Consider the following 22,390-nt stretch of genomic DNA (forward strand, 5'->3'; position numbering starts at 1 on the left):
TCTTCTTGTCAGTCGGCTCGACTCACTCTCCTCACTGGAGAAATGAAATCTGATCTGTGATGCGACTGTCGTTTGGCACGCTGCATTGAGCAGCCGCGTTCAGTTTTTAATTGTAGTGTCTGTTCTTTTACTGAACTAAATGATTTTTATAACTATAAAAAAATCAAAACGACGGTGGGGGTCGGTGACGCGGTGGGCAAGTGACGTAACCGGTGTTGCGGCTTAACACCGTCAGCACCGTCTATCGCGGCAAGTCTATAGCTCGGCTGATCAGTTTGGTGCTTTAATTACATAGTAAACCTAATAACTAGCCCTTCATCCTGAACAAGCTATAATTAAACTCAACAGCTACAATCAGGCCAGTGGCAAACATTTAATAAGACTTCATCTTGATAATGTTGTCACTGACCTTGCTCTTTGATAGACGCACGGCTTCCTAATGCTGAACGCTCAACAATCAGCGCGCTGGTGAACGTCATAAACTCCTGCACACTGCAAAGCACAAACAGTTTACAGTCAGCTGCAATGAGAGCAGTTTTGTTGGCATTCTAAAACAGATTAGTAGCTTAATAAAAGCATATAACAACGAGAGCATTCTAGATATTGTACCTGGATCTCTGGAAGAAACTGAATGATGACAGATCATACGCCGCCTTCAGCAGGTTGGCCTTCGTTGAGCCTTTATGCAAGACGCTCAGACTGTAGAGTTTCATGGCGTTTCTGAACAGGATCTGCAATGACACAACGACAAAACAGACATTATTCATTTTATTGAATAATCATAGTTTCTATTATTAATAATTAATGAGAATAAAATAAATAATATAATGGTTGGCTCAGGACTGCTTTTATTGATTGATTATTCATATTTAGATGATTTTATCCAGAGCAACCTACACTGTACTTATTATTTATAGCTATTTTATTTTATTTATTTTATAAAAAATATAACTAAATAATAATAAAATAAACAAATACTGTTTTTTATTGATTGATTATTCATAATTATCAGGTGATTTTATCCTGAGTGATGTACACTGCACTTATTATAGAATCAGCCTTGGTGGATTATTATTATTATTATTTTAATAAGTCATAAAATAATATGAAATACAACACTAAGGTTGATTCAGTACTGTTTTTATTGATTGATTATTCATATTTAGCAGATGATTTTATTCTGAGCTACTTATTATTGAATCAGCCTAACTAATTATTTTATTATTCTTTTTTTTTTAACTAAAAAAATAATAATACAACACTGAGGTTGATTTAAGACTGTTTTATTGATTGTTTATTCATGTTTAGCAGATTATTTTTTTCCTTTGAGACTCATTATTGAATCAATCAACCTTAGTGTTTTATTTTTTATTCATTATTTCATTTATTATTAAAAGAAACTCAATATTCAAATGTGACCAAGTCAAAAAACACATGGGAGGTTAGCAGATAGCAGTTTAGATCCTAAGAGATACACATAGATCCTCCTGAACCAGCCCAGATCTTAAACTACTACACAACACCACACAGCCATATATAACAGATCAGCAGATGCAGGGCCTCTGAAAGGGGTCCCAAAACATAGAAGCGTTGAATCAGATTATCGAAAGGATATAAATGTGGCACTACGATTCAAACCAGTTCAACAGGCTGATGACTAACAGCTGCTTAGCAGCCGTGCTAGCTCTGAAATAGCCCGGTGTCGACAGAATCATCGTTCTTAATCTTAATCTTTCTTAAACAGGTTCAATAATGTGAAATGTGACACTGTTTATAAAGATAATGAATTGTCATTCTTACCTGCTGTGCGTAAAACAGCCAAGACTGAAGCTAATCGGCTAACAGCTAATCTAAACAGATCAGACAACTTTTATTTAACGTTATTTGTCTAAACTGACAACGGTGTCTCTGGAGTGCTATTATACAATATGATTTGTATTATGGATTATAATATCACTGGCATCCAGGATAATCCACGTTTGCTGAAGGTATTTAATCAGCTCACAACTATCCGAGGATTTTTTTTTTTCAGAAACTTGCTAGCTGGCAGAAAACGGCATTTCAAAATAAAAGTCCTTCACGCACACCTATAGGAGCTGACGTGTTCAAAACAAAAGTCTCTGCGGGTCTGTAAAGCGGACACAGAGAAAATAAAAGTCCTTAACATAAGTGCGCAAAACAAAAGTCTCTAGATCAGAGGTGACCAAACTTTTTTACGACAAAGGGCCAAAACTTGAATTTGATTGAGAGCCTTGAGCAGAAAGTAAATGTTGCATTACATCCAACTATATTATATTACAATTATTTTATATAATTTCTTATATTATTTTATATTAAAAATCTTTTTACATTGACTATCATTCTAAATTAAATTAAATTAAATTAAATTTATGCATTTAGCAGACACTTTTATCCAAAGCGACTTACAGTGCATTCAGGCTAAATATTTTTTATCAGTATGTGTATATATATATATATATATATATTCTATAGAGACTAATATAATCAGATACAACAATTTCTCAAATTTCTATTACAATATACACTGATAACATTCACTTCAATGGTGTAAGATAACTGGATGGTTTCAACTGATTCCCTATTGAACAATCACCAACTAAAATATAGTTAATTAAACTACAAACTCGATCATAATGCACAATGTTTCCATCTAACATGCATTTTGAGCTGCAGCTCGTCATGTTAATGGAGCGTTTCACTAGTTAGCAGTAAACCGGTTACCTCACCTGAATATGTTCGTAGGTTTGTGTCAGATGTCTTCGACGTGGAAAGCAGTTATCTTTGGAATGGAGATGTGGATATTATAAACATTATACTTTTTTCCGATTATTTCAGTTAATCTCATTAAACTAGCGAGCTAAGCCAGTAGTATGGTGCGTATAGGACCCAGGGGTTTACATGTACATAAAATCATAGAGGCTTTTTTGACTGATTATGCATAAGACAAGTCAAAAACACAATGATATTGAGACCTTTTATTAGAAAATATGTGCACATTATAATATTCGTGAACACAAGCATGATATTTGAGGACAGCTCAGAAATAGCACTTTTTTTTTTGCTTCATTCAATAGTAATGCCTCATTCTCGTGACTATTCACATAAGACCCCTTGAATTAAATTAGAATGGTATTTCTGTCTTTTATACTCTGTTCCACAGAGAGTGTGATGTGTGAGCCTGAACTTTTAAAGCTTAAAGAGGGCAATATTCCACACATTTCACACATCTATTCTGTACTCAAAGTTATAATCCTGAGTGGTTGCATTGTCCAGTTCAAACCACAGGTCAAACCAGGGGTCTGTAGTTGAGGTTGCCGTTGTGGTGGGTGGAAGTGTGGTTGTCGTAGTTGTTGTTGTGGTCGCGCTGCCTCTCATCCTCTCCATTCGCAGCTTCCGCATGCGCATCAATCGCAGATGGCGCAGACGTTCGTTCTGGGGGCCCGTGGTGGCCCCTGTGCTCTCGACGTTGATGCGGTTGTTGGTGTTTACGGGTGTGTTGGTAACCAGTCTTGGCCTTTTCCTGCTCTGGGCCATGATTTGTTGAATACGAGCCCAGTTGGATTTGGTCAGAGTGAAGCTGCAAGGCGTCGCATTAGCATCATATCCCACAATGCAAAGACGAGTCTGAGAAGAATAACCATCGGCTCTTGCAGTTACGCGATACTCGCCCGGGTTGAGAAGACGCCAGTAATCTCCAGTGGCAGCTTTAAGAAAAAAATAGAAGTCTGGATTAATGTAACATACTACACAAAGATATGTCACATTAAAACAGAGATTCCCAAACTTTTTTGTCAGCCGAACCACTGACAAATAATAATACATGAAATAATATAATAAAAATTCTAAATTGTGAGATATACAGTCATTTCTGATATAAAGTCAGAATTGCAAGATATAAACTTGCAATTTAAAGAAAAAAAGTCTGAATTCGGAGAATTCCAAAATTGTGAGGTATAAATTTGAAATTGCGAGAGAGAAAAAAAGTCATAATTCCAATAGAATTCCAATATAGAATTTCTGACTTTTTTCTCATAATCCTGAGTTTGCAAATAAATATATAAGAATAATAATAAATAAAAAATGTTATAATATAAAAGTAAATAATAAAAATATAATAAAGTTAGAATTACAAGATGCAAACTTGCAATTCAGAGGGGAAAAAAAGTCAGAATAATGAGATGTTAACTCAAAATTGTGAGATATAAACACGCAACAGTGAGAAATAAAGTCAACATTGTGACAATTTTTATCACCTTTTAATTTTTTTATTCTATGGTGGAAAAACAGGCTTCAATATGAATTAGTCTACTAAGACCTATTAAAATGACAGAAAGTCTGTTACCTGTTTTGACGTCATGTTTGATTCCCTCCACTGACACTGTGGCATTTGCTAGAAGATTCCCATCGATGTCTCTCACAACTCCTTTAATGCCTCGATGCACCTGTGGGTCACATGATCAACACTTTTTGAGGCTTTGTCGCTGTTTTACAATGTTCATTTTATCTGGAAATAGAAATTCTGCATCCGTCCACCTTCTAAATTTGAGTTTCAGCCACTATGTCACACGGAGATCTGATTTACCTGCTCAATGAAAGCCAGCAGAGCCTCTCGGTTGTTTTCCCACTCCGACGCCAATTCACTCTCATGCGGGAACTTATCGCACCCAAGAAAGATGGAAATCTCAAAGCAGTTGGTGTGCAGGTAGCTGAAGTCATTCATGCCTAAATCAACACAGAAAAGTGAAATTGTGAAAGCTGAGAGAAGATTTTTTTACATGCCTCTACTGGATCTGTCAATACAGTGAATATTTATGCAGACCTATAGAGGAATTAAATGAACACAGTGTCTTATAATTAGTGATGGGCACTTTCCAATTTGTAATTGGTTTGTAAAAGGTGTTGTACGGTGGCTTCTTTAAGTTGTGGCAATGTTCTCTCAAAGTTAAATCATTAACATTAATAGAATGTTAGTTCAAAGTTTTCTGGTCCTTAATAATGTTCTCAACGTCAGCACAAAATGTTTTTCTTAAACGTTTTAATTGGACATTCATCTAACGTTTTTTAAATGTTACTACTTGTTTCGGAATGTTTCAAAAGCAACATTCCATTATGTCTGCAAAATGATAACAGGGAATGTTCCATTAACATTCGCATAAGCAAGAAAATTATTATTTTTTTTTTTACTTTTAAAAAAAAAATTAACGTTTTGAACATTTAGTGAATATTCAGAAATAACTTAATAAAAAGTAATATTTTTTAATGTTTTTTAAAGAATTCTCTTCTGCTCACCAAGCCTGCATTTATTTGATCCAAAATACAGCAAAATCAGTAATATTGTGAAATATTTTTACTATTTAAAATAACAGTTTTCTATTTGAATATATTTTAAAATGTAATTTATTCCTGCGATTTCAATGCTGAACTTTTAGCATCATTACTCCAGTCTTCAGTGTCACATGATCCTTCGGAAATCATTCTAATATGCTGATTTGCTGCTCAAAAAACTTTTATTATTATTATCAGTGTTGAAAACAGCTGAGTAGAAGTTTTTCAAGTTTCTTTGATAAATAGAAACTTAAGAAGAACAGCATTTATCTGAAATAGAACTCTTTTGTAACATTATAAATGTCTTTATCATCAATTTTGATCAATTTAAAGCATTCTTGCTAGATAAAAGTATGAATTTCTATAATTTCACCCCCCACCAAATATATATATATATATATATATACACACACACTGACTCCAAGTTTTTGAATGGTATAGCGTATAATGTTACAAAAGTTTTTATTTCAGACAAATGCTGATTTTTGGATCTTTCTATTCATCAACTGTTTTAAATATTAATAATAATAAATGATTTTTGAGCAGCAAATCCGCATATTAGAATGATTTCTGAAGATCATGTGACACTGAAGACTGGAGTAATGATGCTGAAAATACAGCTTTTAAATCACAGGAATAAAATACATTTTAAAATATATTCAAATAGAAAGCAGTTATTTTAAATAGTAAAAATATTTCAGAATATTACTGCTTTTGCTGTATTTTAGATTTAAAAAAATGCAGGCTTGGTGAGCAGAAGAGACTTTAAAAAATCTTACTGTTCAAAAACTTTTGACTGGTAGTGTAATTCTGGATTTATGTTTACTTTAAACAAAAATTAGAGTGTAAAACATTTTCTCATCACATACTGCCCACGACCGGCTTCCAGCTGGCCCGGTTGATGATGCCCTGGCCGCCCGTGACGTCATCGGTGTGACAGGAGCCGCGCTGGTTTTCCGTCATGGTCAGGTGACTGTGTGCGTACGTCATGGCGAGCCAGCGGAACAGGTTTTCGTCCGCCGTTTCGCGGAGAGCGCCCTCGTTCTGTCGCTGAATCCTGGCCCAGGTTTCTTCGTTCATGTGCTGGTACTCGCGCACCGACTGTCCTCCCCTGCTGTCCGCACCCGTGGCCCGCGGTGGACGCTGCAGGTCGAAGGGGTACGTGACGAGCTTCTCTCCGCCCTGAAGATTAGCGCCCAAAACAAACGGCGTCCTCTCCATCCAACTGATGATCGCTTTAGTTTCAACAGCGACCTAGAGTTTTGTTTCGTAAATTAGACTCTGAAAGTCAAAAGTACTGACAACAGTATGCTGCCTTCAAGTCATGTCAGAATGAACGCCACTGATATGATCTCCAGTCAGTATTAGTATCATTTTGGTTATGAATATTGCCTTTTTTTTTTTTTTTTTTTCATTTTCTGTGTACTGCTCTTTATTTTGTTGCAAAAATCATTGCATTCACTCACAAAACATGTGCTTTCACCTCTGAAATGTTTGCGTTCTCTCACAAAAATATTGCACTTTCCTGAAAAACTTTGCATTCACTCAAAACATCTAGTTTCACCTCCAAAATATTTGCATTCTCATACAAAAATAGTATGATCTTGTAAAAATATTGCATTTCCACTTTGTGTTCTTCACAAAACATTTGTCTTCTCTCCAGTGGCGTAGCAAGTCAGCCCCGGGCCCCCCCGATTTGTACACCCCCCCATATTTAATGTTTTCCAGTCTATTCATTATTTGTAGCGCCAGCCACCCAATAATCGCAATAAGCGTGTTTTGTTACTTTTAATATATAACATTATATATATACATAAATTTTATCACAAAATACAAACAATAAATGTGTCTTTCCGCTCTTTAATATGGAGTGAGATCACTGTATTCAGTTCAAGCGGCACGTGAATCAATCGTCTATTTTTCTATTAGTTCCAGCACAAGATAAACATGAATGATATCAGAAGACATGTTGAAAAATATCAAAACAACTTAAACGAATATCTCATGTGTTATCGGTCGATCAATCAGTGATTGGAGAATAGTCAATAAAACAGCTTGAATAGTCATAACAGTCGTAACAACATTTACCTCAGAAACGCCAACAATATAACTTTGCCAACATTGTTTTATTATTTTCATAAATCAGTCAGTTAACCGCCACAGACCTTTTTTTTTTTTTTCATGAGTAGGTGGAATTTTCACACTGATTGACTTTATTCACGCAATATAGGCCTAACCCAACTTTCTCAATCTCATAATTTTGACCTTATTCTAAAAATATTATGGCGCTAAAACGCTGCCATATCCTATTGACTAAATTAGCAAACACACTCTTGGCACAGCCGCACAAAAAGACAGAAAGAAAGGGAAAAAAACTACTCAAATTTTAGTTGTAATTAATGTAATTTAATTCTCCGGGCCTTTCTTTCGGCAAATTCATCCACTGTGTCCTAGGTGTTTAATTTAAGGCTTCGTGTATTCTCAATGGAAAGAATGGCTACTTTCGATAGTCTGTCGATAAAAGAGAATTAAAATGAAAGAAAGAGAATTAAAACGATGCAGGTGTCGCTGAAGTTAGATGTGATAGAGTTGTGATACAGTCTTTTCAACTAGCTAGCTACCAACCTCACACAGGTTTTTTGACATGCTCTGCATGACAGCAATATAACAAATGCACACAAGAAATTACCGAGCCCTGCACATGACATGCAGAAAATATATTTATTTATTTAGGCCACGAATTAAGAATTTGTTCCCTCATTTTAATTTAAATGTCCCCCTCGGCGGGCCCCCAATCAGCCCGGGCCCATATGCACGTGCATACCCTGCATACCCAGACGCTACGCCCCTGCTTCTCTCGCAAAACATCTGCTTTGACCTCCAAAATATTTGCATTCTTTCACAAAACGCTCCGGTTACTGACCTTGATTCCCTGAGATAACGGGAACGTTGCATTTACGATGCTTGGGGGAATCTCCGTTTTCCTCCGAATAGCTGACTGAAGCCTGATTTGTTAATGTTTGTGCAACTGAGTAGCGGCAGCATCGATTTTTGTATTATATCATATTATCATTTTTGTATTATAGACCAATTTCATGTAGACGTAACAGTTACGTCACTCATTTCTGGTGAATGAATGCGACACTCGCATTCTGGTGGCAGAAAAATACTGGTAACAAGTGGAGTGAAACGGGAAAAATCCACGGAATAAGAGATCAAATGTATTGTTGTGCCTTTGGATGTCAGAATCGGAATGCAAATCATTTTTATAGAATTCTGTCGTCAAAAACACCATTTGAAGCTAAACGCAGACGTTTAAACGAACAGACTAATGAATGAAACCTGCTATGATTACTCTGCTTTTAAAGCATAAATTTGATTTAAACAATTGGTCTACATAATATTCACATAGGCAGTTCATAGGGAACATATTATATTAGCCCTACAGTTACAGCATGAAATACTATTTAAACCTATTTTACATTTACCTATTTTGTCTCACAATTCTGACTTTTTTTCTCGCAAATGCAACTTTATATCTCGTATTTCGGACTTTATAAATCAATTTAACTCAACAATAGCGAGTTTTTCCATTCAGAGGGGGGAAAAAAAGCCAGAAGTGTGGAATATAAACTGAAAAGAGAGAATGACGAGTTGATTTTTCTTATCAGAATTGTGAGATATAAACTCAAATTTACCTTTTTTTATTCTTTCATTCCATAGTTTCCATAGACCGCCACTTGAAAACTGTAATTTTCTGCCACCAGATAGTCTCCGCCCACAAAAAATGTCATCACTGTTTGCAAACACCAAATTGGTCTATATCATAATTTCCAAACTTGACTTGAGGCAGCACTGGTGTCCATTCTGTTCATTTTCTTCAGTTTTACTCACAGAGCCATTGAGAAAATTCTCAGGAATGGGAATGTGGTGATTGGGAACGATCCGTGGCACCCATCCCCTGTCCTCCGCACCCCACAGAATACTGTTCAAGTCTGGGAAGTTCTGGAAAATGTCGTATCCCTCCTCTGTCCAGTGGCCCAAAGCCCAGTTCCCCATCTCCGAGCCCTAGACAAACAAGCATCCGCCCAAATAAACAATGACTCACATGATAAACAGAAATGGCATGGGTGGAGAACAGGGAATGTTTGTTCTCATAGGCCAGCTCATAGGCATCAGGGTTCAGTGAAGGCACCAGATGAATGCGTACGCTCTCCACAAGGTGGCGCACTCGTGGATTGTCATCATTGTATTCCTTACAGATGAACTGCATCAAGAGCAGCAAAAGTTCCCTGCCCATCACCTCATTCCCATGAAGCCCTGCTGTGTAACGGAACTCTGGCTCACCTTATAAAAATATAGTTTGACTGATTAGTTTAAATGGTAGCAAACTAGTTATTGACCGATACATTTTCAATGCAACTGGCCAATGACCAATATAATATTGTATTTATACACAATGGGGTGCAATGAGGTGAGTTTGAGACCACACTGAATGATAAACAGAAATGGCATGGGTGGAGAACAGGGAATATACCATCTCATAGGCCAGCTCATAGGCATCAGGGTTCAGTGAAGGCACCAGATGAATGCGTACGCTCTCCACAAGGTGGCGCACTCGTGGATTGTCATCATTGTATTCCTTACAGATGAACTGCATCAAGAACTGCAGCAAAAGTTCCCTGCCCATCACCTCATTCCCATGAAGCCCTGCTGTGTAACGGAACTCTGGCTCACCTTATAAAAATATAGTTTGACTGATTAGTTTAAATGGTAGCAAACTAGTTATTGACCGATACATTTTCAATGCAACTGGCCAATGACCAATATAATATTGTATTTATACACAGTGGGGTGCAATGAGGTGAGTTTGAGACCACACTGAAAATATGGAAATATTAAAATCTCAAAATAAACCAATGTAAGAATTTTGAAAAATTATGTTAGTTATCTTTCAGAATGTAAACAATTTCTATTATTTTTACTCAGCTTTTCACCTGAATTGGTATGTTAAATATATGTGTAAAATGCAAAATAGAAGCAATTTTGCAAATTTTCTCAGATTTTTGGGCATTTTTAAAATATTATTGACTTGAAATGACTCTTAAATTGCAGTTTAATTGGCTAACGCATTGATCTCTATTGTAAACCATCTTAAAACATACCTGTCTCATGTTCTCCAGGATTATCTGAGATCTCCATGGCGTACATCTTCAGCCCTTGAGAGCTTTTGCCGATGTTGTATATTCTGGTGATGTTGGGACATTCTTCGTTGATCACCTTCATCATCTGTTTATAGACACATATACATGAAAACTCTTCAGCAAGACCACAGAGGAGTCACAAAATAGAGTCCAAACTTCACGCTGGACGTGTTTTGACGTGCTGCTGAGCCTCAGCGTTGACCCCAGTGACCTTGAGAATACCCGTGTGGCTGTAAACGTCTCACCTGTCTCATCTCTTTGTAGTTGTGATGCCTGTAATCGAGATCATCCGTCGGTGGAACGTCGTTCTCTGTTGGATAACTAGCTGGGAAGAGAGAATCATTTGAGCTATTTGACTTATGTGACAAAAATATGATCAAAAATATATTTAAAATTTGATTTTAATGTAATTTAGATATGGAAGCCCATATCTGCCACAAAAAAAAAAATCATGCTTTGGTTAATTAATGAGATCAAACTGTAGGTATTATGAGCTAAAATGTTGAAATTCTAAAATAAAAAGTCTAATTATGAGAAAAAAAGACTAAATTGTGTCAAATGAAAATTTTGAGATTAAAAAGTCAAAATTAAGAGTCACAATTATGAGAAATAAATCAAAATTATGACAAACTAATTCATAATTGTAACATAAAAGGTCAAAAAATTTTCTGATCATTTTGACTTGGACTGATATTCTGACATAGTATGTCAATTTTGACTCATAATTATGACTTTATTTGTCATAATTAAGACTTAGTATGCCAATTCAATTAATCCCACAATTATGACTTAGTATGTCATAAATTATACTTTTTAATCTCATAATTATGAATTAATTAGCCATTTTAATTTATCTCAGAATTGACTTAGTTTTAGACAATTTAGACTTTTTAATCTCATAATTCTGATTTAGTATGTAATTTCAATTTATCTCATAATTATGACTTAGTATGTCATAATTTAGACTTTTTATCATAATTATGACTTTTTTCCTCAATTTTTATCTCATAATTTCCCCTTTATCTTATTATGACTTATCTCATAATTATGACTTTTTATCTTATAATTATGAATTAATGTCATTTTCATTGATCAGAATTCTGACTAATGTCATAATTAAGACTCATGTTTATGACTTACTGTGTAATTTTAATTTATCTCAAAATGATGAGAGTATGTCACATCTCATGACAGTTTATCTCAGAATTATATTTTAGTATGTCATAATTTAGAACTTTAATCATAATTATAATTTTATCTCATTATGACTTAGTATGTCATAATTTTGACACTTTGTCTCATAATTATGACTTAGTATGTAATTTCAATTTATCTTAGAATTATGACTTTGACATCATTTATACTTTTTAACTCATATTTTTGACATTTAATCTAAAAATTATGACTTAGCATGTCATTTAAATTGATCTCATAATTATGACTTAGTATGTCATAATTTATACTTTTTATCATAATCATGATTTTTTTCACAATTGTTATCTCATAATTCCCTCTTTATATTATGACTTATCTCATAATTTGGCTTTTTATCTCATAATTATGAATTAATGCCATTTCCATTCATCAGAATTCTGACTTGGTATGTCATAATTAAGACATACATAACATAAACATATTTATCTCATGTTTATGACTTACTATGTAATTTAAATTTATCTCAAAATTATGACTATGTCATAACTCATATGACTTACTTTATCTCAGAATTATGTCTTAGTATGTCATAATTTAGAACTTTAATCATAATTATGACTTTATCTCACAAATTTCTCTCATTATGACTTAGTATGTCATAATTTTGACACTGTCTCATAATTATGATTTAGCATGTCATTTAATTTTATCTTAGAAATATGACTTTGTCATTCATATTTTTGACTTTTTAATCTCATAATTATGACTTAGTATGTCATTTAAATTTATCTCATAGTTATGATTTAGTATTCCAATTTAGGCTTTTTATCTCATAATTAGGATTAATATCATGTATTGTTTCATAGCATTACATCAAAACTAATGAGTAATCTGTCACACTCAGGTGAGAGCTGCAGTGCTTACTGGGTAACGGACAGCCGAGCACCTCCAGCCTCATACACAGGCTGCCGTTCCAGCTCTGCGGGAGGATACGGATGTAACGCGCCACAACCGGATACGAGAACTCTGTCATTACTGGAGTGTCTTTATCCACATTCCCATAAAAGAGCTGTGGGGTAAAGAAACAAAACAACAGGATTTGACCAAAAAAGAGGAAAATCTCAAAATGTGACCCTGGAGCACAAAACCAGTCATAAAGGTCAATTTTTTGAAATTGAGATTTATACATCATATGAAAGCTGAATAAATAAGCTTTCCATTGATGTATGGTTTGTTAGGATAGGACAATATTTGGCCGAGATACAACTATTTGAAAATCTGGAATCAAAAATATTTTCATGGAACATGATCTTTACTTAATATCCTAATGATTTTTGGCATAAAAGAAAAATCTGTAATTTTGACCCATACAATGTTTTTTTGGCTATTGCTACAAATATGACCCAGCGACTTAAGACTTAAGACTAAGCTTTTGTGCTCCAGGGTCACAAATGTTCTTTGTATGCATGATGCCTGACTATAAAATATTTTACGCTGTTTTAGCATATGTGAACTGACCCACTCAAGCGTAACCATCATCAAGCACCGTCCAATCACGGCTGTCGTTACTGAAGGCCACGAAATACGACGACACAAAGTCATCACTGGAAGAGAGGATGATTTGCCAGTTTAGGTGTCTTCTTGTCTTTCTTGTTATCAGAAAGAGTCCAAATGATTTGATCCATGTCTTACTGTGTATCCGAGCTCCTGCCCTGCGTGATGACGCCGGTGAACTCCACCTCTCGACGGGCGTTCACCTGAAACCAGTGCTCCTTCTCCTCCGTATCAGCACACCACGCACCGCCGTAAACGTCGTCCTCGTCAGCTGAACTCTGGAAAACAGGTGCTCACTTCAAAATCTAGATTTTTTCATGCATTCATATACAGATATTCCCTTAAGTTATGGGTAGGGGAGATCAGAAAATGACGCAAGCCAGACTTGAACTTGCATTGCTCACATGAGCAGCACAGCTCAATATGTCTTACGTAGCTGCAAGTACTCAGAAGTACTTTAGTCAATTTGAAAATAATCTGTTTTTCGTTTAAATGTATGATTGAATTATTAATTAAAAAACAACATACGCCTGGTTTGCATGTCTTAGTGGTTCACCAAGCTGGTTTCCACTAGTCAGACTGATCTGGTTTGATGATTTAGACTGGGAAACTGTAAAAAATATTGCAAATTTGCAAATAAAGATACTGGAGTACGTTTTACAAGAAAAGTCTTTCCACTTCAAAATTTCAATTTTAATTACAAACTTGAAAATAGTTTCAAAGCCAAGCTGGCTGACCAGCTAAATCATCTTAAAAATATCAGCAGAACATCATAGGCTGGTTTAAGCTTTCTGTGTTTTACAGTTCACATGATTAGATTAATTTAAGTTAAATTTAACTTAAATTTCTCTTTAATCTTCTTATATTCTTCTTTTAGCAAATTTTACCTCCAATATTTGTGGACAACATTTGCTGATTTAGGCATTGATTTGATTTGAACACTGAAAAAAAAACATTTCTAAGTAGTACAAAACAAGACAACATAACTGCTACTGGGGTAAGAAAAATAAACTTGTTTATTATGATTTAAGTTTATTTTTCTGACTCCACTGGCTGATATTTTTTTCTTGTTTTAAGCTCACTTAATTTTATTTATTTGTTTATTTATTTATTTATTATTTTGCTTTGATAAATGATTTTACCTCTCAGATAAATGTGTCTTAATTTAAGTATGTTTAGATATTTGTACTGGAAAACAAGACAAAAAATACTAAGGTACAATTTTATTTATTTACAGTAATAAAGCACTGTACTAATAATCAAGCATATTTGCTCTATTTTATGTGGCACAGCTATTATCCTATTCACAATACTCAATATCTGAATTATTGTGAAACTGTATTGTGGTTTGATTGTGTGTGTACCTGCATGTTCAGACGTCCTCTCAGGGCTGAATGACCATGATGAGACATAGAAGATGCCAGTATCTGATCGTCCTCCACTTGATGAGACTCCATGCCAAGAGGAGGACACTCTGACAGACGGGAAATACTGTATCATTCTTTCTTAAAGGGATAGTTCACCCAAAAATGAAAATTTGATGTTTATCTGCTTACCCCCGGGGCATCCAAGATGTAGGTGACTTTGTTTCTTCAGTAGAAAACAAACGAAGATTTTTAACTCAAACTGTTGCAGTCTATCAGTCGTAGTGATGAGAGCACTGACAGTGCTCTCTGAGCAGTTGTATTTTGTACACTGCGGCTGCCCTTCATTTTTTACACAGGAAAACCATTTGTGCTGAACAAAGGCTGAAGCTGGAGCCAGCAGCAGTTCTAGCCAGTCTGAAGTGAAAAAGCCGAATTCCAGCTGGAAACCAAAATCTTTGTGGGGGAAGAACATGTCAGCTCTGACATTTACTGCCTTCAGCTCAAGAGTTTGTTCACTGAACTCACTGAATATCAATTCTGCGCTCACAAACAGCCACTTCTATAAGAGGCCGTGTGTTTCTGCTCTGATTATACTGTGATTTGTGGCTGTTTTCCAGAAATACTCACTCTTTGGCTCGGCATGAGGAACCTTCTGCTTTCTCTTCTCCTCCTCCTCCTCTTCCCACATCTTCCGTAGTTTTTCCGCTGTGTAAGGGAATGGAGAGACTGAGACTTGAAATAGTTGAAACAGGTTATTGTAGCCTTGTTTCATAATAAATCTATTCAATAAATGCCAGCACAGCTCTAAATGTGCTAAAAAAACTTATATTTTGGTCTAGTTTTCCAGTACAAATCAAGAAAAAAAAAGAAAGAAAAAACCTGCACTCGATTAGTTTGTAATTTATGGCTATTTCATAATTTTCAATCTTTTTATGAATATATCCTGCTTATAATTATCATATAATTGGGCAAATCTTACAAAGTCTGTCAACAACATTTATAGGATTTCACCTAAAATCAAAACAAAAAGCATTAAAGAAACTGAAAACTGCTTTGCATTATTTTCATTTTCATAGTCATGCATTGCTGTTTTTTTTTTTTTTGGTCATAGTAAATCTTTCACAAAAATACAAACAGAACAGCTAAATGCTTTCTAATTAATAAATCCAAAGGCATTTTTCACTACATCTAATTTACTGCAGACCACCCAAAAGCTGGCCAACCTACAGAACGCATGCAATAAAAGCACATTCTCTTTCATTTGAACAAATATTACATTGATTTACACACCCTTCTCCTCTTTGGCCTTTCTTGCTTTTTCCAGCTCTTCCTCCAGCTTCTTTGCTGCCACTGAATTTTCAGAGAGAGCAAATTAGGATAAAAATAAAATATACGAAACATTCAAAACACAGACAGATTCAAGCTGTTTGATAGAGCCGATTAAATATAAAAGATTGAAATGGTGCAAACGTACAGTCAGAATAATCGTATTCCTCATACCAAGGGGCAACTGTTCGAGGAGTGGTAGTGGATTCCTCTAGAGGGAAAAAATACATTATTTTGATAAATGTGAGTGAAAGAGAACATAACATACTATTTATTTGCATTGCATTTCCTGCTTATGTTGTTTTTAGTGCATAAACGAAATTGAATGTAAAATCAGCTTTTTATTTTGTCTGAGTGATGTTTGCGGGGTGCAAAACTCCACACCATGATAAGTTGTTTGGAGGAGTTTTAAACTTGTTATGTGGCCGTTTTTTGTTACAAGTATCATCTTTCCCAGACTTTTCGAATGTAAATTGGCCCTTGATTACCTGGGATTGGTAAGTATATACTTGGGTCATCAGTGCTGTGTGGCTCCTTGACTTTAGGGATGAGCTCAGGCTCTGGAACTTCATCTGTCAGGTGATAAAAGTTTATTATTATAGTAGTATTTTGAGAATCTGATTCTACATAAAAATAAATGATCCAGAAGGGGGTTTTCACAATGATGCCAGAAGAACCCTTTGGTTCCACAAAGAAACTTCAAGTGAAATTCTTATAAAATAATTTTTTTTCTTATTGTTAAGAACATTTTAATAATCTAAAGAACCTTTTTCCACATATAGACCTTATGTGGCTTTGCCCCTTTTCAGCGCTGCGCTCGTTGTCTTCTGTCTTCCATTTGTATTTACACAGCATGTATAAGGTCGTACGAAATTATGAATTAACTGTTTGTTTTAAAATCTGCCCAGTCTACTGACATCTGCTTCAAACATTACAATGCACATGATAACTTTTGTTCATAAGTAAATCCACTTCACCAGCTAATTACTAAACAGTGGTGCTATACCGCAAAAACGGAAGTTCAAAGACAGGATTTTAAAGATGGCTGTGCACTTGATTATCTGACGCATAAGGTCTAGTGCAGGGGTGTCAAACTCAATTCCTGGAGGGCCGGAGCCCTGCAGAGTTTTGTTCCAATCCTGCTCCATCACACATACCATGTAGTTTTCGAATAAACCTGAAGGACTTGATTAGTTGGATCAGCTGTGTTTAATTAGGGTTGAATCTAAACTCTGCAGGGCTCAGGCCCTCCAGGAATTGAGTTTGACACCTGTTCTAGTACATTGGAAAAGTTCAATGGATGTTAAATGTTCCTCATGGAGGATGCCAATAAAGAACCTTTTTAAGAGTGTATGTGTGCCGCTTCAAACGTACGTCCCAGTAAGCCGGGTCGTGTTCTTTGATTGAAGGTGGTGTAATGGCGTCTTTCTTATTGTGGACGTCTACTATAAGGTAAAAAAAGAGAGATAACCAAAGTGAAAGATTATGAATAGCAGTGTATTGATGAGAAAACAGCAGCTAAAAGACTGGAATACGATATTTGTACAGGTTTTTGCCCCGATTAGTCGACGCAAGTTCATGAACCTCAATAGCCAGTCTGCAGATTTTCGTCAGTCGGAGTTAACCGATATAGCAGAAAATCTTATGTATGATGGTCACAGACTCCGATTTCCAAGCTTCAGGCTATAATATAGCCGCTATACAATTCCATCCAGTCATTTGCATTGCATTTCCTGCTTATGTTGTTTTTAGTGCATAAACGAAATTGAATGTAAAATCAGCTTTTTATTTTGTCTGAGTGATGTTTGCGGGGTGCAAAACTCCACACCATGATAAGTTGTTTGGAGGAGTTTTAAACTTGTTATGTGGCCGTTTTTTGTTACAAGTATCATCTTTCCCAGACTTTTCGAATGTAAATTGGCCCTTGATTACCTGGGATTGGTAAGTATATACTTGGGTCATCAGTGCTGTGTGGCTCCTTGACTTTAGGGATGAGCTCAGGCTCTGGAACTTCATCTGTCAGGTGATAAAAGTTTATTATTATAGTAGTATTTTGAGAATCTGATTCTACATAAAAATAAATGATCCAGAAGGGGGTTTTCACAATGATGCCAGAAGAACCCTTTGGTTCCACAAAGAAACTTCAAGTGAAATTCTTATAAAATAATTTTTTTTCTTATTGTTAAGAACATTTTAATAATCTAAAGAACCTTTTTCCACATATAGACCTTATGTGGCTTTGCCCCTTTTCAGCGTTGTCTTCCGTCTTCCATTTGTATTTACACAGCATGTATAAGGTCGCACGAAATTATGAATTAACTGTTTGTTTTAAAATCTGCCCAGTCTACTGACATCTGCTTCAAACATTACAATGCACATGATAACTTTTGTTCATAAGTAAATCCACTTCACCAGCTAATTACTAAACAGTGGTGCTATACCGCAAAAACGGAAGTTCAAAGACAGGATTTTAAAGATGGCTGTGCACTTGATTATCTGACGCATAAGGTCTAGTGCAGGGGTGTCAAACTCAATTCCTGGAGGGCCGGAGCCCTGCAGAGTTTTGTTCCAATCCTGCTCCATCACACATACCATGTAGTTTTCGAATAAACCTGAAGGACTTGATTAGTTGGATCAGCTGTGTTTAATTAGGGTTGAATCTAAACTCTGCAGGGCTCAGGCCCTCCAGGAATTGAGTTTGACACCTGTTCTAGTACATTGGAAAAGTTCAATGGATGTTAAATGTTCCTCATGGAGGATGCCAATAAAGAACCTTTTTAAGAGTGTATGTGTGCCGCTTCAAACGTACGTCCCAGTAAGCCGGGTCGTGTTCTTTGATTGAAGGTGGTGTAATGGCGTCTTTCTTATTGTGGACGTCTACTATAAGGTAAAAAAAGAGAGATAACCAAAGTGAAAGATTATGAATAGCAGTGTATTGATGAGAAAACAGCAGCTAAAAGACTGGAATACGATATTTGTACAGGTTTTTGCCCCGATTAGTCGACGCAAGTTCATGAACCTCAATAGCCAGTCTGCAGATTTTCGTCAGTCGGAGTTAACCGATATAGCAGAAAATCTTATGTATGATGGTCACAGACTCCGATTTCCAAGCTTCAGGCTATAATATAGCCGCTATACAATTCCATCCAGTCAAAGGATATTGTAACACTTTTTATATTTTGATGCGATTTTGCAACACGTATTTAGTTTTCGTTGGTCATGCGTCTCCTAGCAACAAGTTGCATGTTTTTGTGTGAGTTTGGAAGTGTGTACATTTTAGATGTTTTTTCTTTTCCTTTGTAAGCATTTACAAAGTAGCCTAGTGCAGGGGTGGCGAACTCCGGTCCTGTAGAGTTCAGCTCCAACCCTAATTAAAACTCACCTGCCTGTAGCTTCCTAGTAACCGTTCAGACCTTGATTAGCTTGTTCAGGTGTGTTTGATTAGGGTTGAAGCAAAACTCTGCAGGGCTGCGGCTCTCCAGGACCGACGTTCGCCACCCCTGGCCTAGTGTTTTAAAAGTCATGTGATGTATTCCAGCCTTAATGTGCTCTGTACACAACAACCCAATTCTGTTAATTATGTTACATCTATAGCCTAAATGAGGCCATATGGAATTAAAGGTGAAGTTTGTCATTTCTGCACCACAATGATTCTAAAGGTGGTTTAGAATGTGGTTTCTTTGCACGCTCAAGATATTCTGGTTTCAGGTCCCTTCTTTAATGTAAGTATGTGGGATTTTTTCCCCCCCAGTGTTTACACTCCACAGGAAGTCAGTCAAATGACTTATAATTAGGCCCACTCTGAATCTGTGTTTGCAAAAACCTCCAAAGATTTCAAGATCTGAAGATTTAATGAGCTCATAAAGTTAACTTGTTAAATTGTGTGTGTTGTATTTGTTGTCATACCATGATCTGGGCCAAAGGGTTTCGCAGTCTCTGTCTCCTTTGGTTCTGTTGGAAATACTGAGCACAGAAACTGTATTTAAAAAGACCACAATAGCATTTGCTGAAAAATAATAATGTGGTGAAGATTGCATCAACATACGCGTGTCCCATCCCAGCTCCTGCAGCAGTTTCTCCTCCTCTTCCTCCATGGTTGGCTTTCTGGTTGGTTTAGTTGCTCTAGTCCTTGGTGTTGTGGTGGGCTTCGGTGCTTTTGGCTTTTTGGTGGGTTTTGGAGGCTTTGGTTTCTTGGTGGGCTTTGGGCGTTTGGGTTTTTTGGTGGGCTTCGGTTTCTTGGTCTTGGCTTCCTTCTCAGCCTTTGCCTTTGCCTTGGCTAGACAATAAATGAAAGAACGATAACCACTGTCATACAACTTTGGTTTCAAAATCATACAAATGTGTTTTTCTATACCCTTAATTCACAAACTGTCCAAACATTATGGAAGAACGTCAACATTAAAGTGATGAATTATAGCAGCAGATGAAAGCGCTAAAGAGAACTCCTGCTGACAAACAAGGTCAACGTTTCAGCTATATTTGCCTTTATTTGTGCATGCATGTTAAAGATGATGCTTTTCCATAAAATGGAAAATGTTGCTCAGATCTTTCTCCTAAAGTTCCATGGGATCAATGTAAACAAATACAACTGAGATAAGAAGTCTAATATGTGCTTTTCTATTGTGCAGGCGCTGTTTTATCTTCACATGAAGAAGTCACACTGACATGCTGAAATTGCCTTTTTTAGACGACGGCTTTGTGTCAAACTCATAGTTGTTCACATTCAACAAATCAAAGCTTTTATGAAGTTTTACAGCTGTCATAAACTGCTGAAACCACTTTGGTGGTGGGAGCAACACTTGATTAAATCCAGACCTTTGGAAATAAACCACTAAATAAATCACTGCTTAGAGTGTATGAATTACTACACAAGCTTATGTTTAAAGGCTTACCGTCAGCACAGAGTTACCAAAACATCTCTTTAATATATCTGTAATAATGTAATATTTTTTCTAGACAGCAATGATATTAAATGTGAATAAATACGTGAAATTAAGACTTTTCTGCTTTTGCTTCTGAGAAAAAGAACCGGTAATCTCACATTAATGTGTTAATGTCCAACAATTGAAAGTGAAAGATCTCAAACATTTCTCATCAGATACTTTGAGCTTCGTTTTACAGCTTTATACTCTTACTGTATGACAACTGTTGAATAATTTGGCTCAGAAATATAGGGTGAAACAATGTCGATCCTTCAATACAAGATAATTGAGATCTTCAGAGCTACAAAAGAGCATTCAAATCTCCCTCAGGATGCTGTGTAACTTCCTTCTGTTGATGATTTTCAGGCCGTGCGACTGAAGGAGAGCTGTCACACACGGCCGTCTCAAACGGATCAGATTTAAGTGAGTGTTTCAATTCAAAGCAAATGTCGGCTCCGTCTCTCTTCCCGTCTGTGTTACTCGAGCCTCACAGGACTCTGACATGAGCACAACGGAGAAGGAACGTTAGTTTTCGTATTCAAGATCATCTGTGATTCTCATTCAACCCACAACTGGAATTTCATTCCCACATGCCTCCTTCATCAGGTTTTATTTTTCCAGATGAAGGACAAAAAGAAGAAAAAACCAGCAGCAGAAAGTGTGTCAGTGGACTAAACAGTCATGGTTTCGCTAAAAATGTTGCATAACCTCAAAGGAGCCAAGCTTTTGGTTCAGCCAGATATCTGTCATTATAAAAAAGCACAGCCTTCCTCTCCTACACCAAACTGGGCTTCAACCACCAAAAAACTCATTACATAAACTCTAAATATAGTCTACTGAATGTTCAGCATTTTATGAAGCAACTTACCAGCTAATAGCTCCTCGGGTGTCTTTTTAACCTTTGGTTTTTGTTTTTCAACCATCTCTTCTGCTCTAGGCTCATCCATCTGAGTGTCTTCTGAAAATCCATCCTGTAGGTCTTCTCTTTTTGGATTAATCCCGCTGTTTTGCCTCATTTGGATGCTCCTGGTTCTCTGGTTGGACTTGGCAGCATTAACCAACTCGTCATTGATAACAAATGTCAAAATCCAGCACAGGGCAAATAAGGCTGCACACAGAGGAACCCTCGGCGCCTGCATGGTCTTCTGGGATCTTTTACGCCAATGCTACAGTTTAGAGATGGTGTCTTTTCCAATGGTAAGTGTGCGGCAATTGGAAAAGCAAAAACTGGTCATCTGGGACTCGTCTGATTGTTGGTGAAAACTAGTTCATCCAAATGTTTGGAGATTGCTGGAATCTGCTGGAGATGGGATCAGTAAGGTTGGTGTGGAAGTCAGATGTAACGGGGATCGTGGCTGTTTTTCTCTCTTCTAGTGGAATGGAATTCCGCTGACATCCCCCTCTGAGTGAGTGAGAAGGAGGACAAAACCCACAGAAAAAAGAGGAGGAGACAGAGAGAGAGAGAGATGTTGTAAGTACACGTTCAACCATTCCAAAGATGTTTTTGCTCACCAAG

At 36.3% G+C, this 22,390-nt stretch overlaps 1 protein-coding gene, 1 long non-coding RNA gene and 1 pseudogene across 2 annotated transcripts in view; 1 reads left to right on the top strand and 2 right to left on the bottom strand.

The window, feature by feature from the left end:
* The window catches only part of ykt6 (YKT6 v-SNARE homolog (S. cerevisiae)), a 7,330-nt gene extending 5,270 nt beyond the window's left edge, over positions 1-2,060 (bottom strand). The window contains exons 1-3 of the mRNA XM_016544856.1: positions 1,801-2,060; positions 610-731; positions 410-492 (exon numbers count right to left, since the gene is read on the bottom strand). Coding sequence (XP_016400342.1) covers positions 410-492; positions 610-713 — 187 coding nt within the window. The 5' untranslated portion in view covers positions 714-731; positions 1,801-2,060. The remainder of the gene's footprint in view (positions 1-409; positions 493-609; positions 732-1,800) is intronic.
* Positions 2,061-2,987: 927 nt separating this feature from the next.
* Positions 2,988-22,067, bottom strand: LOC107733293 (inactive carboxypeptidase-like protein X2; annotated as a pseudogene).
* LOC107733294 (uncharacterized) lies at positions 19,591-21,890 on the top strand. The gene is made up of 3 exons (XR_001638963.1): positions 19,591-19,674; positions 21,241-21,297; positions 21,812-21,890. It is a non-coding gene; the product is annotated as an uncharacterized LOC107733294 (long non-coding RNA).
* Positions 22,068-22,390: the final 323 nt, after the last annotated feature.

This window comes from Sinocyclocheilus rhinocerous, unplaced genomic scaffold (assembly GCF_001515625.1).
Source record: "Sinocyclocheilus rhinocerous isolate Xijiao unplaced genomic scaffold, SAMN03320098_v1.1 scaffold3113, whole genome shotgun sequence".
Classification (NCBI taxonomy): domain Eukaryota; kingdom Metazoa; phylum Chordata; class Actinopteri; order Cypriniformes; family Cyprinidae; genus Sinocyclocheilus; species Sinocyclocheilus rhinocerous.